Source organism: Mesoplodon densirostris, chromosome X (assembly GCF_025265405.1).
Source record: "Mesoplodon densirostris isolate mMesDen1 chromosome X, mMesDen1 primary haplotype, whole genome shotgun sequence".
NCBI classification, from domain to species: Eukaryota; Metazoa; Chordata; class Mammalia; order Artiodactyla; family Ziphiidae; genus Mesoplodon; species Mesoplodon densirostris.
The window spans coordinates 15474188-15489161 of NC_082681.1; the positions used below are offsets into that span (position 1 = coordinate 15474188).

General features: G+C 36.3%; 1 protein-coding gene across 3 annotated transcripts in view; it reads left to right on the forward strand.

Moving 5' to 3' along the window:
• The window catches only part of ATP11C (ATPase phospholipid transporting 11C), a 174188-nt gene that overhangs the window by 75960 nt on the left and 83254 nt on the right, over positions 1–14974 (forward strand). For 2 of the 3 annotated variants that reach the window (XM_060086703.1, XM_060086702.1), the window contains exons 2-5: positions 4436–4555; positions 11999–12088; positions 12857–12937; positions 14744–14851. In XM_060086703.1, the coding sequence (XP_059942686.1) occupies positions 4436–4555; positions 11999–12088; positions 12857–12937; positions 14744–14851 (399 nt within the window). The remainder of the gene's footprint in view (positions 1–4435; positions 4556–11998; positions 12089–12856; positions 12938–14743; positions 14852–14974) is intronic. The other variant, XM_060086704.1, reaches the window with a different exon arrangement.

Consider the following 14974-nt stretch of genomic DNA (forward strand, 5'->3'; position numbering starts at 1 on the left):
ATTGATCTGAATAATTGATGGGTATTAGCCACATGCCAAATGAGTATTGAAGGAGAATCTCATTTGTGAGCAGCTTAAAATGGTCAGAGGGGTTGCTATTTGATGGTTATTTGTATTTTTTTATCCTTTGAAAAGCCAGTTATTTAAATTATTTTAATTAAAAAGTGTAGGATTGTGGCTGGTGTACTAAAAACTTGTTAGTTAAGGTCAATCATTAATTCAAAGAGAGAGGTTCTGTAGCAGTCGTTCTCAGCCCTGGCTACAAATTAGAATTGTCACCTGGGGAGCTTTGAGAAAAATTAAATTAAATATTAAATAAAAGACCCAGCCATTGGAATTATGTTTAAAGACAGCGTGTGACCAGACTTAAGAACCACTGATCTATGACTAAGTGATAGATTTAAGTCTGCCAACACCTGGAATGGATGGAGAGGTGAGCTCTGTTTCAGAACCTGTGCCAGCTTTCATAATGACAGTCTTGTATTAAGGTCTCAATTTTCCCTCAGTTCTTTTTGAGTCACTGGTCTAGAGGCAATCAAGAAATGAATTATAATTCCAGCAGCTTTCTTTGTTTATGACTAGCGAAGGCACAGGATTTTAAGATGGTACTAGTTGACCATTCTGTTTAATTCTTGTGATGCATAGAAGCTTTTACTTTCTATTAAAATGTTTTTATGTGTAATACATTTTCCTTATAATACTGTAAAATCCTTATTGTCCTGACTACCGTACCACTTATGAAATGTGATGCTGAGCAAGCTGCAAAAACTCTGTGCTTCCACTTTGGCTGCTGTTTATTTTTTTCTTTGCTGTTATCTGGGGCATGGGTATAATAAGAGTATCTACCTCATAGGGTAGCTGTAAGGATGTCTTGAGATACTGCGTATTAACCACTCAACACAAAATCGGTTCTCAGTAAATGTTAGCTGACATTATCGATGATTTTATTTCCCATTGGACCTAGCAAACTATCCATAAATGGTTCCTAAATAACTTAATGAGTTATAAAATCTATGCTATGATCTTGTGTAAATAAACTAGTTCTTAGAAAAATATATTGCCTCAGATTAGCAGATGCAAACTATTATATATAGGATGGATAAACAACAAGGTCCTACTGTATAGTATAGGGAACTATACTCAATATCCTCTGATAAGCCATAATGGAAAAGAATATGAAAAAGCATGTATATATGTGCATAACTGAATCACTTTGCTGTACAGCAGAAATTAACACAACATTGTAAATCAACTATACTTCAATAAAATAAATTTTAAAAAAGATGGTACTAGTTGAATAACAGTACCATTTTACCCTTTTTATTGAGAGACTATGTTTTGGTATAAATTACTTTTTTTAAAAAACAATATTCAGTTTATAGTATGGAGGTATAATTCAGGAGTACAAAAGGGTGATTTTTATCATGAAGAAGAAAATTAAATTGATTTCTCTGTTAATTCATATACTATAAATACAGTTTTATTTTTCCACCCTTTTAATTGTAGTGTATGCTGTATCATTAAAATAGAATTGTTGCTAGCACATTTCAGTTTTAATAAATGCTGTTCCTAAGAACATTTGCATGGGAAGCACTTCAACACAGGATGGACTCCTAATGAATTAAAATTCATTATGAGGTGGCAGGAATCATACACTCCGACTCCAGACTACACTGTGTGCCATCCAAGTAGGAATTTTTTTTTTAATAATTTGAACTTGGAGTTCTTCTCCCTTGGCTAAGGCACCTACATTATTCAAAATCACAGGAACTAAAACCACTGTTTTAACACTACATTGGCAGCAAGTGAAAAATTACAGTGAATTTACACATGTGTTCAGCTTTGCCATTTTTATGTGAACCAAACAACGTTATACGGTTGCAGCAAATTCTACCAGAAATTGCGGGTTCATCAGATTTTTAGGCCAAAACAGGCATTGAAAAGTCATCTATTTCACCCCACCCCACCCCCAGTCCTCAGGCAGCTCCAAACCCAAACCCACCTGAGCTGAGGAGACTTTGCCCTTTTTTGAAAAATCCTCAGGAGTGGACATTTTACAACTTCTCTTGGGTTCCTATTTCCACATCCAGCAATGATCACTGCTGAGATCTCCCATCCCCCTCTCCCCCCTCCCCAAACCTGCACAGCAATTTCAGTCCATTTTCTCCAATTTAATGGAGATAGAGGTCACTTAAGCCTTACTTGAAAGAGATCAGAGGTAATATATGGGGGAAGGTCTTAGTAAAACTGTAAATGCTATGCAAATGCACGGAATTCATAAAAATATCATGTGCCTGAAAAGTTGCTTTATGCTTGTTCCTTCCTTTTGTTCTTTGGAATGTTGTTATCTGCCACAGAAGAACGTTGAAGACAATTCAGAATTGGGGAAGTGCTAGTTCAGTTTGGTTTTAAGTGGCCACTGTTAACTGAGGAGAACAATCTATATTGGCAGTGCAGGAAACATCCTGCTTCACTGATCTTCTACCTCTTTTCCTCTTCCCTGTTTTCATTTGTTGAATGATCTGAGAACTGGCATGAAAGGTAGCACTTCCTTATTTACTCTATAGCCACTTCTTGCATGTGTGGAAAACTAAACCATGTGAATATTAAATTAAAGGATTTAAATTGTAAGTGTGTATATGGACTTGACAATTTCTGTACTTCAAATTGGTGCATAATAGGTTCAGGTCTGTTGTAGAGACTACATTGGGACCGTAACTTGAAACAGAAAGCTAGGGTAGGGGAAGCAGAATAAAGTATACTTTTAAGCAGGTGTATTCACTTTCAGTTTACTATTTGCAAAAAGGATATTATGGAAAATTTAGTGCTCTTATCAGTAAGCTGAGTCAGACCATGTATATTACAATTGCAAACAAAGTCAGTCCCTGAATCAAAATGTATACAGTTACCATTCTGGTAAAGGTATTGTTTACTGGTTTCCAGGAACTGTTTGAAAATTTACCTGTTAATCACTGACCCTTAGCATGCGAAGGACCTGGTACAATCAGTTGTTCTAATGCCCTGTCTTGGGGCAGGCAGGTAAATAGCTAAGTTGTCCAGCATTGATAACTTACTGACTTTTTCCAGGTTGCCATAGATTCAGTGCTCCCTTAGCGCATGCCAGGGTGGATTTCCAGAAGTTATCCTTTATATACAGGCTAAATCTCTCCTACTTCAATTTATCTCATTTAATTTTCCATTGATTCCCTATGGATTTTGGAGGCAATACCCCACTAAATAATTATTTAATAAGCTTAAAATGAAAATGGTGAGGCAAGAGGTCTTATCTTTATTTTAGGGTAATTCTTGTTCTTTTAATCTGAAAAATTATTTTCCCTATATCTATGTGAGGTACAAAAATTCAGACTGGAATACATCCAAGCATAGACATTTGGAGAACTTTGCAACCTCTAAGTAGTCTTGCTTAAAATGATTATTTTGGGAGTAGAGAGTTATATCTTTGACCTTTAAATATATCATTGAAGGGAAATCTTTGTGGCTACATACTTTAAAACATTTTAGGTTGGAAATTATAATTATCTATTTTTTTAAAATAATGGAAATATGTAAGTGAATATTGGTTTTTATCATACTTCCTTTTACTTAAAAAAATGGTTGTCTCAAACATGATAAAATAGTACCATCAAAAGAGATTATCCCAGATTTATATAAGAAGGTATATTATCCTGATTTAAGATAAGGAAACAGTGAAGCCTCAGTGAAATAAAAGGGTGAGGTAAAAATGGAGCTCAACCCTGCGACTTCTAGATTCAGTGAACCTCTTTTTTAAAAATATAAAAGGGGCATTAGAGCTGCATTGTGTGAAATGGGACTTTTTGATAGTAGGCTCTGAGAGATCACAGAAGAATGTCTTTCCTTGTAAAGCCAAAGAATTACAACTTTTCTTTGTAGAAATAGTTGATCATTCCATTAATAGAGGCAGCCATTCTATTCAGTATATTCCTGTGTATTTGTAAGCCTTTATTTTGTGTTTAGAGCATTCTGCTGTCTAGTAAGGAAATTGACAAATGTTGTCCTCAATAGTTGTTGTATAATAAAATAAATATTCCCAATCTGACCTTTCCTAAGTTAGTATGTTGCTGTGATAGTGATGGTTGAGACTCTGTGGATGAAAGAAAAATGATTGGCAGTAAAAATACTGTTTCTCTAGGACACTTACTTCAATTTAAACATTTAGAATTGCAATGCTGGCCTCAGAGCAGTTGGCTCAAACAAAACTTTTACTAATAATCTTCACTAAGTCAGTAACTAAGAGCTTAGTGGAGTTTGAATTTCCTAACAAGGTTTTCTCCTCTCCCCCTACTACTCTCTCTCTGTAGACAATAGCCAAACATGTTAAGACAAGAATTCTGAGCTTGGTAGAAGCATGGAGAAATGTGATGAAAAACTGACTTTTCCTCTTTCTCTTGGTCAGTGTGCTGGAGAAGAGAAACGAGTTGGTACACGCACAGTATTTGTTGGCAATCATCCAGTTTCAGAAACAGAAGCATACATTGCACAAAAATTTTGTGATAATAGAATAGTCTCATCTAAGGTAAGTTGTTTTTTAACTCAATAGGTGTTCATATCGTGAGCCGGATAAAACTTATTTTTATATTTGCTGGAAGCTGATACATTTATATGTGCATACCTGGATGTGCACTTATACCAATCATAGACGAACTGTGGTAATTATTCCACCAAAAGGCAGTTTTTTTAAAAGCATCACTATGTCTTGTTACAGCTGAAAGATCATTTACTTGCCCTCCACTATGATTCACATTGCCTGTTGATTATATGTATGACTTTAAGTCTTAAAGTGTGCTAAAAGTGGAATTATTTACTTGCCCAGAGCTTTCTGAATTGCCCTTAAGTGGACGGACTGGGTTGTAAATAACTTACATTCTTCTGGAGGGTGTTATCTTAGAATGACATTTGTGTCTCTTTCTATTCCATTGCAGAGCTTCTCAAGTACACTCCTGGGTCCCAACGGGTACATTCTGTTCTGTACACTGCTTAAACAGTTAAGGGTTCAGTCACTGTAGCTGTGTTACCATTTGAATAATCATCTTACTTTAGCACTGTGTAATACTAAAAGGAGTGGCCTGAAAGTCTGAAGACCTGTTTAAATCCTGGCCTGATCATTACTAGCTGTGCGACTTTGGCCAAATTAATCTCTCAGTCTGAATGTCCTCATTAGTGAAATAGAGCTTATGTGACAGCGTTCTTTATAGATCCTAGTATCCAGTAGTCATCATTCTACAAGTATTAGTTTGCTTATCTTTACCTTTGACTGACTAGGTTAGGTGCTAGGTGCTAGATTGCTGGCCCACTGCTATCTCTTATAGCATGGCACAGATCTTGATAATTTTCCTCACTTCCTAATGCAGCTTGGTAAGGTAGATCTCACATGTTGGTGACAGTTGGTTCACTGCATGTTGGCAAACACCGAGGACCTGAAACACAAAATTATGCCCTTCCTTTGCAAAGTTAACATTTTGGTTTTCAAACGTACATGCGATTTCTCTTTGGGTAGTGATATAATACAGACATGGGGAGGGGGAAGGGTAAACTGGGACGAAGTGAGAGAGTGGCATGGGCATATATACACTACCAAATGTAAAATAGATAGCTAGTAGGAAGCATCTGCATAGCACAGGGAGATCAGCTTGGTGCTTTGTGACCACCTAGAGGGGTGGGATAGGGAGGGTGGGAGGGAGGCTCAAGAGGGAGGAGATATGGGGATACATGTATATGTATAGCTGATTCACTTTGTTATACAGCAGAAACGAACACACCATTGTAAAGCAGTTATACTCCAATAAAGATGTTAAAAAAAAATACAGACACTTTATGCTTAGCTGGGAGAGTAACATGTAAAATGCGGACAGAATGAATGAAAACTATATTGCCTAATGAGCAGATCTATTGGGCTATAGAACACTCTGAGTGTATTTGGATAAAATGTCTGTTTCCTGTTAATCTTTAACCTTATGGCAGAAATTTTTCCTCAGCTAGAAGTTTCCATACCTGTGCCCAAGATAGTGAATAGTTCTTTTACTGAAAATTGTGACTCACCCTGTAGTATTCAAGAAAACAATCAATAGTAATCCTTTGGCTCAGAATCATAGACTTATAGAACTGAAACAACATAAGAGATCCTCTTGTTCAACTCGCTGATTTTACAGATGGAGAAAGCAAACCCACAGAAATTAAGTTAGTGACGTGGTCACGAAGCAGAGTTAGTGATAAAGCCAGGGGCAGAACTGCTTTATAAGGTCTAGTGGCTCTGAATAAAGAGCTGTTTTCACGTCGTTTTGCAATTTGAGCTCCTCCCTCGGTTTTCTCTCTCCTTTTGTATCAAGTGAAATATAAAATACTTTCTAGGGGATTATTGTTTCCTATAGTGTTTTATGGGGAAGATGGTAAAGTGACACACTGATAGTAAAGTGACTTTTCACTGAACCTAGTGATAATTTATTTGTTGTAATATACCATGAATTTTTACATATTAAAAGAACATAGAAGACGCAGTTAATTCTCAACTCTTTTTGTTTAGTAGAATATTTAATAGAATAGAATATTTTTCATATTTTATTTAACTTCAGTTTTGCCAATATGCAAAACAATGCAATAGCATATTTTTTTCAATAGTCAGGAATTCATGGGCAAATATAAATTATTTCTAAACAGATCTGCATATACAGTATATATGTATGAGTTTTAGAAACCAGAATAAAGAAGTGAACGTTTCTACATTGATCGACTAACACATCTCTTTTTTTCTCTGTAAATATTTTATATTTACAGTTTGTCTAGTTAACTGCTTATTAACTGATCTATTTTTCATAACAGCTCTAGAGCAGAAAAAGAGGAATTGACAGTATACTAACTTCACAAAAAGAATGAAATTTTAGTACAATGAATAGTTATAAGAAAACAGCCTATAGTGTAGTGGTAAAGAGCTTCACCCTTACAGACAGAAGACCTGGGTTTGAAGTTAAACTGAGTCATATAACCTTCCTGTGTCCCAATTTTCTTATCTGGAAAATGGGGGTATTAACTACTTAGCTCATAGGATTGTGATAAGACTGAAGTAAAGTAATCCACAGAAAGCATTTAAGCACTGTGCTTGGCATGTAGTAACAACTCAGTAGATGGTAGGTGCTATTGTTATTTATGTTTCTGTGATTATTATTATTATTACTGCTGTCCTGAGCAGTACTATTGATTTCCTCAGTCTCCTGTGTTCAAATGTGTGGAGTGATGTCTCTTGAAAAGAGGCCTTCAGGTCCAGTCTGGAGAGAAAAAGAGTTTCATAATTTGACTTTCTCTTCCTCACATTGCCCTTTGGCTGATTGTATTTGCACCAGAATCTTTTAATCGAGGAAATGTGTAATTTATAGAATATGTTAGCTGCCTTCCAACTATGTAGCAAGTGCTGATTTCCTTTCTAAACCATTCAGTAATAAAAATAACTTTCTCTTAATTGGGTGCTTTTTCTTTGTTTGTCTACAAATGACAACAGTAATGTAATATCATTGGGAATAAGTCCTGTTAATACAAGGAACACTGAAGATAAAAACACTTTGATAAAAATTTGTTTTTATTTACTTATTAAATGAGTGTCCTTTTCTTCTTTTGGGAACACAAACACTTTCTTTAGAAAAACTTGCTCTCTTTGGCCTTCCTACTTTAGAACACCCTTCAGGGACTTTGGGAATCATCAGAATTTTATGGCTGGTACAAAACTTGGAAATCCCCTTCTGTAGCAAAAGGAGCTAGATCTTTAAGATCTTTAGCTTCCATCATATTTCTCTGTTCTACATTTTTTTTTTCCTTTAAAAATCCTGAGCCTCATCTTGAAGCCCCTTCAGTGAGATAAGAATCAGGGAGCTCCACCCAACTGTTTGAAGCTATGCCCAAGGTTAAACTTACTCCTATGTGAAAGAATGTCTTAAAGTTTCAAGCCTAAAATTACACTAGCATTTTCCCTCATTTTAAAAGTCAGAACCTTCAGTAGAATTTATTAGATATGTCTTTGCATCTTATCGAACTCCCTGAAGGTGCCTTTTTAGCTAAAATCCTAATGCAGTAAGTACTCTTGGTAACTCCTTTTGCTGTTCTAAATTTATGGTAGAAAGAGTGATACTTTAAAAATGAGAAAGTTCTGCTTGACATTGGTAATGAAAATGGAAGTAGACTGCTGTGATGCTCAAAATTGGATGTAATGCCTACATCAAGGAGAGTTGATAATAAAGTGGATACAGTCATTTAGCAAAGTGAACAGTTATTCAAGCTACAGCTCTGCTTATTTACAACCGGCTGCTTATTTACAACTAATCTTCAAGTTTAGTGATTTTGTTCCATCACATCCAAATCCCAGTAGTTAGAAAAGTCAGTGCTCCTTCTGCTAGCCCCTTCGCAACTGGTTGTTAACTCTGTTATTTTCAATAGTTACTACTTCATTTTTTAGCTGCTCCCCTGTTTTCTCGTGATACACAGAAATATTAGAACAAGTTATTTGGAGCATTAGCTTCCCCATCAGCATTTTTAAGGCTAAATTGGAAAATGTTTGGACTTTGGGTACAAACAAGTAATGTTCTAAAGCCTCCTTTTGTTTAAATTTTTCAATTTAATAGACTTTCAAAACTGAGGTTCATTTCCTACTCCCTCCTTTAAATTAGGAAAGTTATTTATCAAAGTTATATGGTTTTGATTTCAAATTAAATTAGGTGATAGATATGTGAGGGGTGACCCACAGTTTTGTCACATCAGAGGCCACATTTGTGTACCAATTATTTAATTCACTATACAGAAGATGAAAAATGCATTGCATATACTTGGAAAGCTGGCATTTTTCTGTAGAAACTTTTAAAACATGTTCTAAATGTCACGGTTGCTTTTTAAGTTTATGGTTGCACATTAAGATAGTATAGAAATCCACTTACTTCTCTGAGCAAGAACTGACTTATGACCAAAAAAATCTCCATTTTCATCATTGTATATGAAACAAATGCTGTAAACATCTTATTCCTGAGTTAACATTGTTTTTGGTTTGTAGCAACTGACTAAGTCTGAGAGTCCACTTTTTAGGTAAACAAGGCAATTTGAATAACTTGGTATTAATGTGGCTTTAATTCAATTTCAGTTCTAATTAGAAAACTCTTTTCTTAGTCTGCATCTAGACTAAAGTTCATTCTTTATCTCACAAACAGTGGGAAATAAATGAAGCTTTTAGGCAGGGAGAGGTCATGTGAACAGAACCACATTTTGAAAAGGTCATTCTCATTGCTTTGTGGAAAATGGAATGGAAGGGAACAAAAGTGGAGGCAAGGAGTCCATTTAGGAGGCCAGTGCAGTAATCCAGGTAAGCGATGATGGCTTGGACAGCGGTGGTAGCAAATACGGAAAGATGTCCCAGAGATATATAGGAAGCAAAAATGGCAGGACTGGTAAGGAATTTCTTGTAACCGATGGTTAAAGGTATCTTCCAACTATCTGAATAACATGGCTGAGTAGATGTCCTTGTCATTCACTGAAATAGGTCATCCTGAAAGAGAACTAGATTTGAGGGACAGAGAAAGGATCATGGATTCAGTCTCCTTTTACATGGCTCTGTGCCTTCTTGCACTGGGTTATTTACCACGTAAACTCCCTCTAATCTTTCAAGGCTCAGTTCAGAAGTCACCTGCTCTTTGAAGCCTTCTCAGGCTTCTCTTGGGTAGGAAAAAAATCATAGCTTCTACTGTATCCCCATAGCATTTTGCTCATGCTAGTTTTATGACATTTACCACATTAAATTGAGTGAATACATGATTGTCTTTTTGGCTATAACATAAATTCCTTCTGGGTAGAAAAGCCATATCTTGACCTTTATTGTACCTGCTAAAATCTTTGTTATCTGGACCACTGCCTGGCACACAGTAGGTGCTTGCTGAATTGAACTGAAATGCACTGCACACCAAGTGGGATGACTCTTGTGAGCATAATCTAGTTCTAGTTTTACTAGAAAACTGCATTGAAATAATGTATGCTATATTGCATTTGTATTATAATAAAGAGAAGTTGAATTTGCTTTTTAGTTAGAGCAGTGGAGGAAATGCCAAAACACAGGTTTTAATCAAAATTTCTTGTATGCCTTCTACATGCTGCACACTGTTGTAGGCACAGAAGGGAAGTGATCTTATGATATGTATGATATGCTCTCTGACCTCTTAGCAGTTCATGACCTGATATAGGAAAGAAGAGGGCATGTTGCAATAGTTTCCTATAAAGAGAATAACCAGAGTTCCTCAAGGAAGCAGTTCATTTAGTGAAACACAGGTAAACAAACAGTGGAGACCTGGAAACAGCAACAAAAAATGTTCCCTTTCAATGTGTTAACACCCCACAGAGGACTCTTAACAGTCCCTAATGTTTGTTTGTTTAATTAAAAACCCTTTACTTAAGGAACAGAAGGTCAGCAAACTAGAAGCTCAGCTGTTAGCCTTTTGGAGTTTAGTTTGTTGTTTTAGAAAATAGACCTTCAGTTATCAGGACAGTTAAGTGCTGATCTGAACTACTGCAGCTTCAGAGTGACTGGATCTGTGGTTTTGATCCCTTTTATTTTTGGTCACAAGCTGCCTTGGGAACCTGAAAACTGTGGGCTCTCTTCTCCCAAGTGATACACATCCACACACAATTATGCATTTCATTTTGTTTTTTTTGTTTTGTTTTGTTTTTTTGTGGTACGCGGGCCTCTCACTGTCGCGGCCCCTCCCGTCGCGGAGCACAGGCTCCGGACGCGCAGGCTCAGCGGCCATGGCTCAGGGGCCCAGCCGCTCTGCGGCACGTGGGATCCTCCCAGACCGGGGCACGAACCCACGTCTCCTGCATCGGCAGGCGGACTCCCAACCACTGCACCACCAGGGAAGCCCTATGCACTTCATTGTGAATGGGCTTCCCTGAGGTACTTCTGTGAACCCTGGGGGAAGAACCTTCTAGGTTAGCGGAACCTTGAGCCCATACACCTTTTAAAGAGAGGTCAGTAGTAAATCCCCATCTGTCGTATCATGCTCTACAACTTTGGCTTTTTCAGTCACCCTACCTAATATAATGGACATTTTCTCACATATGGAGACCATTCAAGTATAAATTTAGATCTAGGCTAAGAAACCTTTCTTTCTGGTTTCTGGTCTTCTTTATTAAGACATCTAGAAAATCCAGCTTCTGGTGATTTTAAAATTACCTAGTCCTTGAGCTTAAGGTATCAGTGAGAAAGAAGGTCTTTGTGATTTGACAGTTGGCCCAAGAGTTTTCTCCACCTGCCCATGTACAATTTAGCATTGAAACCTTTTCCTATTACCAGTTACCAAAGCACAGGTTGGTGTGTTGTTGATTAAAATGAAAGCCCTCTATGACCCAAGGTTATGTGTACACCTCTGCTGTCACAGAGGTGGGAAGCGGTGATAGGGACAGAATTATACTTGTGATGATGATCAAGATTCCAGAGGTTAGCTCAGCCAAAGGAATTAATTAAATTAGTACATTCACTCATCCAACTAATTTATTGTCTACTTTATGTCAGGCATTGTGCTAGGTGTTGGAGAAAAAGTAATAAAAAGACAGATGAGATTTGCCCTTATAGATCTCATTGCCTATTGAGGGAGGAACTTTAATTAAATTACGCCCACATATAATTATTCACTGAAACGAGTGTTATCAGGGAAGTATAGGATGATATGAGAGCAGATAAAAGGTAACATAATTTAGATCGGGTTGGGGAAAGCAAAGCTGTGGGACTAGATGGCCCAATTGGAATGATCCAAGTGAAAACTTCACTCCTGAAAAGAATGTTTATATACTCTACCTCTAAGTACACGCTTATTTATATGTATGAGGTTTGGGTTTTAACATGCTTTCAAAGTGTTGTGATAATTTGGAATCATGAGTCATTATTATTAATATTTTTCAAGTTTCCTTTCTAATAATCTTTTTTTTTCTTCTCCCCTTACAGTATACACTTTGGAATTTCCTCCCAAAGAATCTGTTTGAACAGTTTAGAAGAATTGCAAATTTTTATTTTCTCATCATTTTCCTTGTACAGGTAAGAGCTCCATTAGAAACTTAATTTCCTTAACCAAGTTTCAATCCATTTCTAACCTTAAAATGTCCTGTGATTAAAAAGTTGTTTCAGGGCTTATTATAATAAGACTTGTTAAAATACTAATATTATATTTTAAGATATATATGATTTTACATATTTCTAAAATAGCTCTTTTACTAGATAACTCTAGTAAAACATCTAGGCTAGTCTGCATCTCATACCACATGCTCTTTTGCCACTGGCTTCCTTTATTTTCTTACAGGTGTCACATGCCCTCCTACCATAGAGACTTTCCATACACCCTTCACTGCACCTGGAAGGCCCTCCCTTCCATCTAGTTAACTTCTATTTACTCTTCAAACCTCAGTGTCTCACTTGTTTTAATATCTGGTTTTCACTGTAAGCTGCCAGCTCTACGAGGGCAGGGACTTTTCTCCATCTTGTTTAAAATAAAGCAGCATCTCTAGATCCTGGCTGATAATAGCATGAGGGTGACAGAATGGTGCTCAACAAATAGATGGTAAATGAATGGATGTATTTCAATCAAGGGGTTAGTTCAAGCCGGGATGAAAACTAAGCCTAAATTTAGAACTATTTTCTTAAACTTACAGCTATGTGGATTGCTTTTGTTTTAATGAAAGTTAACATTCACCCTGCTACCGGAATATGTTTCGTCTGCATTTCTGTCTGAAATGTTTGTAGCATGTAAGTGCTACATATGTTAATGGCTTATTTTCATTTTACTTTCAATTTAATTTCTTTACCTAGGTCACAGTAGACACACCAACTAGCCCAGTTACCAGTGGACTTCCACTTTTCTTTGTTATAACTGTTACAGCCATCAAACAGGTAAATTTCTAATTTACAATTATACTTGCATTTCAGTCCTGTCTGATTTGAATTTCATTGTCAAAGGTTCTTTTTCACATTTATATCGAGTGGGTATCCTTGATGAATTTAGTTTATATTTTGGTCTTATTGAAAACACATGAAAATTATTGTAAGGTGCATCTTTAATTTATTTGCTCCTTTCTTCCTATTTGTGTGTGGTTGGCGGGGGGCGGGAATATAACCCTAAAAGGAGAGTAAGTAGAAGGTGCAGCTCAGTGGGGAAGTGTGAGGTGAATTTTTAATGTGCATTACATTTTTCATTGTGCTATATCTGTCTGAAAAATTCCCATTCTTGTGGACTTTTTAAATTGCTGCCTATAGCAAAGAACTCAAGAGCATACTTGAGTTTCTTACTTTAATTTGTTGTCTTTCCTGATGCTGCCAAAGGGGGTCGTGGGTAGAAGAGGCTTTTGTTCTTGTCAAAGTTCATACCTGTCACAGTTTATGATAGTGCCTTTGAAAAATTCCAGATGAAATAGAAAATGGAAACAGGAAACTGGAGGTGAAGGGGTGGATTAGCAATGTTTATCATGTAATCGGAGAGTCCATAGGACCTGACAGATTACAAGGATACTTTTAGACAGTACTTATCAAAAGTACTTTAAAAAGTCTCCCCCAAAACTTCCAAACTGTTTGCTTAACAATATTGGGAACATGGTTATCTTTCCTCTTGGGTTTATCTGGTCTTCTATCTTGCTTACCAGGAACTGCAAGAATATTTTATCAAGTGTTTGGTTGCTAAATAAAGACTTTTGGAATGTTATTTCCTTAGGCTGTTAGGATTATTTTCTTTAACATCATAGAATTGCTGGTTCCAAGAATAGCCTGTATGGTTTTCAAAAGCTCTTACTGATTCAGTTTACTCCCAGTACTAGTTCATGTTGGGGCCTTTCTTTCCTCACTGACATCACATATGAAGTGATAGCCTAGCATTGCCATAAAGAAGGACAGAAGAGGAATGGATATATAGCAGCTGAGAAAAAAAGGGGAAGGCGATCAAGAGATTTTTCACACAGTTAGATTTGAAAAGGTAAACTCATTATTATAAAGAAAGAAAGCAAAGTGATGTAAAAAAAAGGAGATCATGCTAAAACAAATGAACGTCCTCCATCCTTAGTTCTTTTGGCTTAAATTTACTCTAGACCAAAGGAAACCCAAAGGAAAATGAACTCTGATCACTTCTAACTCTAAAAAATGAACAACAATTTGTATTTTCTTTTGTCATCAAGTCAGTGGAGAAGTTTAACCATCGTTCTCTAAAACAACAGTTTTAGATAGATACTGTTCCAAAATAATCCTCCTTGCCTTTTCTATTTTCTGTCCCTGGGGAGGAATTATATTTCCTCAGAGATGATCACTCCAATGGTCTACTATACATGAACATATTTAAGTGACTCGGTCTATAAGAAAATAACACTTTTTTCAAATTAAAGAGTGGAAAAAATGAACATTAAGTTGAATAAGAGCAGAATTAGAAAAATAAATCATAGTCCTTCACAATTGAAGAATGCCTGTGTTTTTTTTAATACTTATCTATAGAGTGCAGGAACCTTTTAAAGCAATAAAGCTATAGGGGGTATTTTGAAAGCATATCTTAGTTTTTGCTGCAAAAATTTACAGTGTTGTCTCTTTAGCATTCTGAGTTGAAATTAATACTGTAAGTATAAATACCTGCTGGTGACTCATAGAGGGGGTTATAGAAATTTATTAACAATTTTACTTCATTATGTGAGCTTGACTATGTCCTTATTTTTATCCTTCTAGGGATATGAAGATTGGCTGAGGCACAGAGCTGACAATGAAGTCAACAAGAGCACTGTTTACATTATTGAAAATGCAAAGCGAGTGAGAAAAGAGAGTGAAAAAATCAAGGTATTAAGTTTTGTAGTTCATTCTTTTTTAAAATTACAGTAAGAACACATCATTTTAAAATGTATAATTCAGTGGCATTTCGTACATTCACAGTGCTGTGCAACCATCAATACTGTCTAGTTC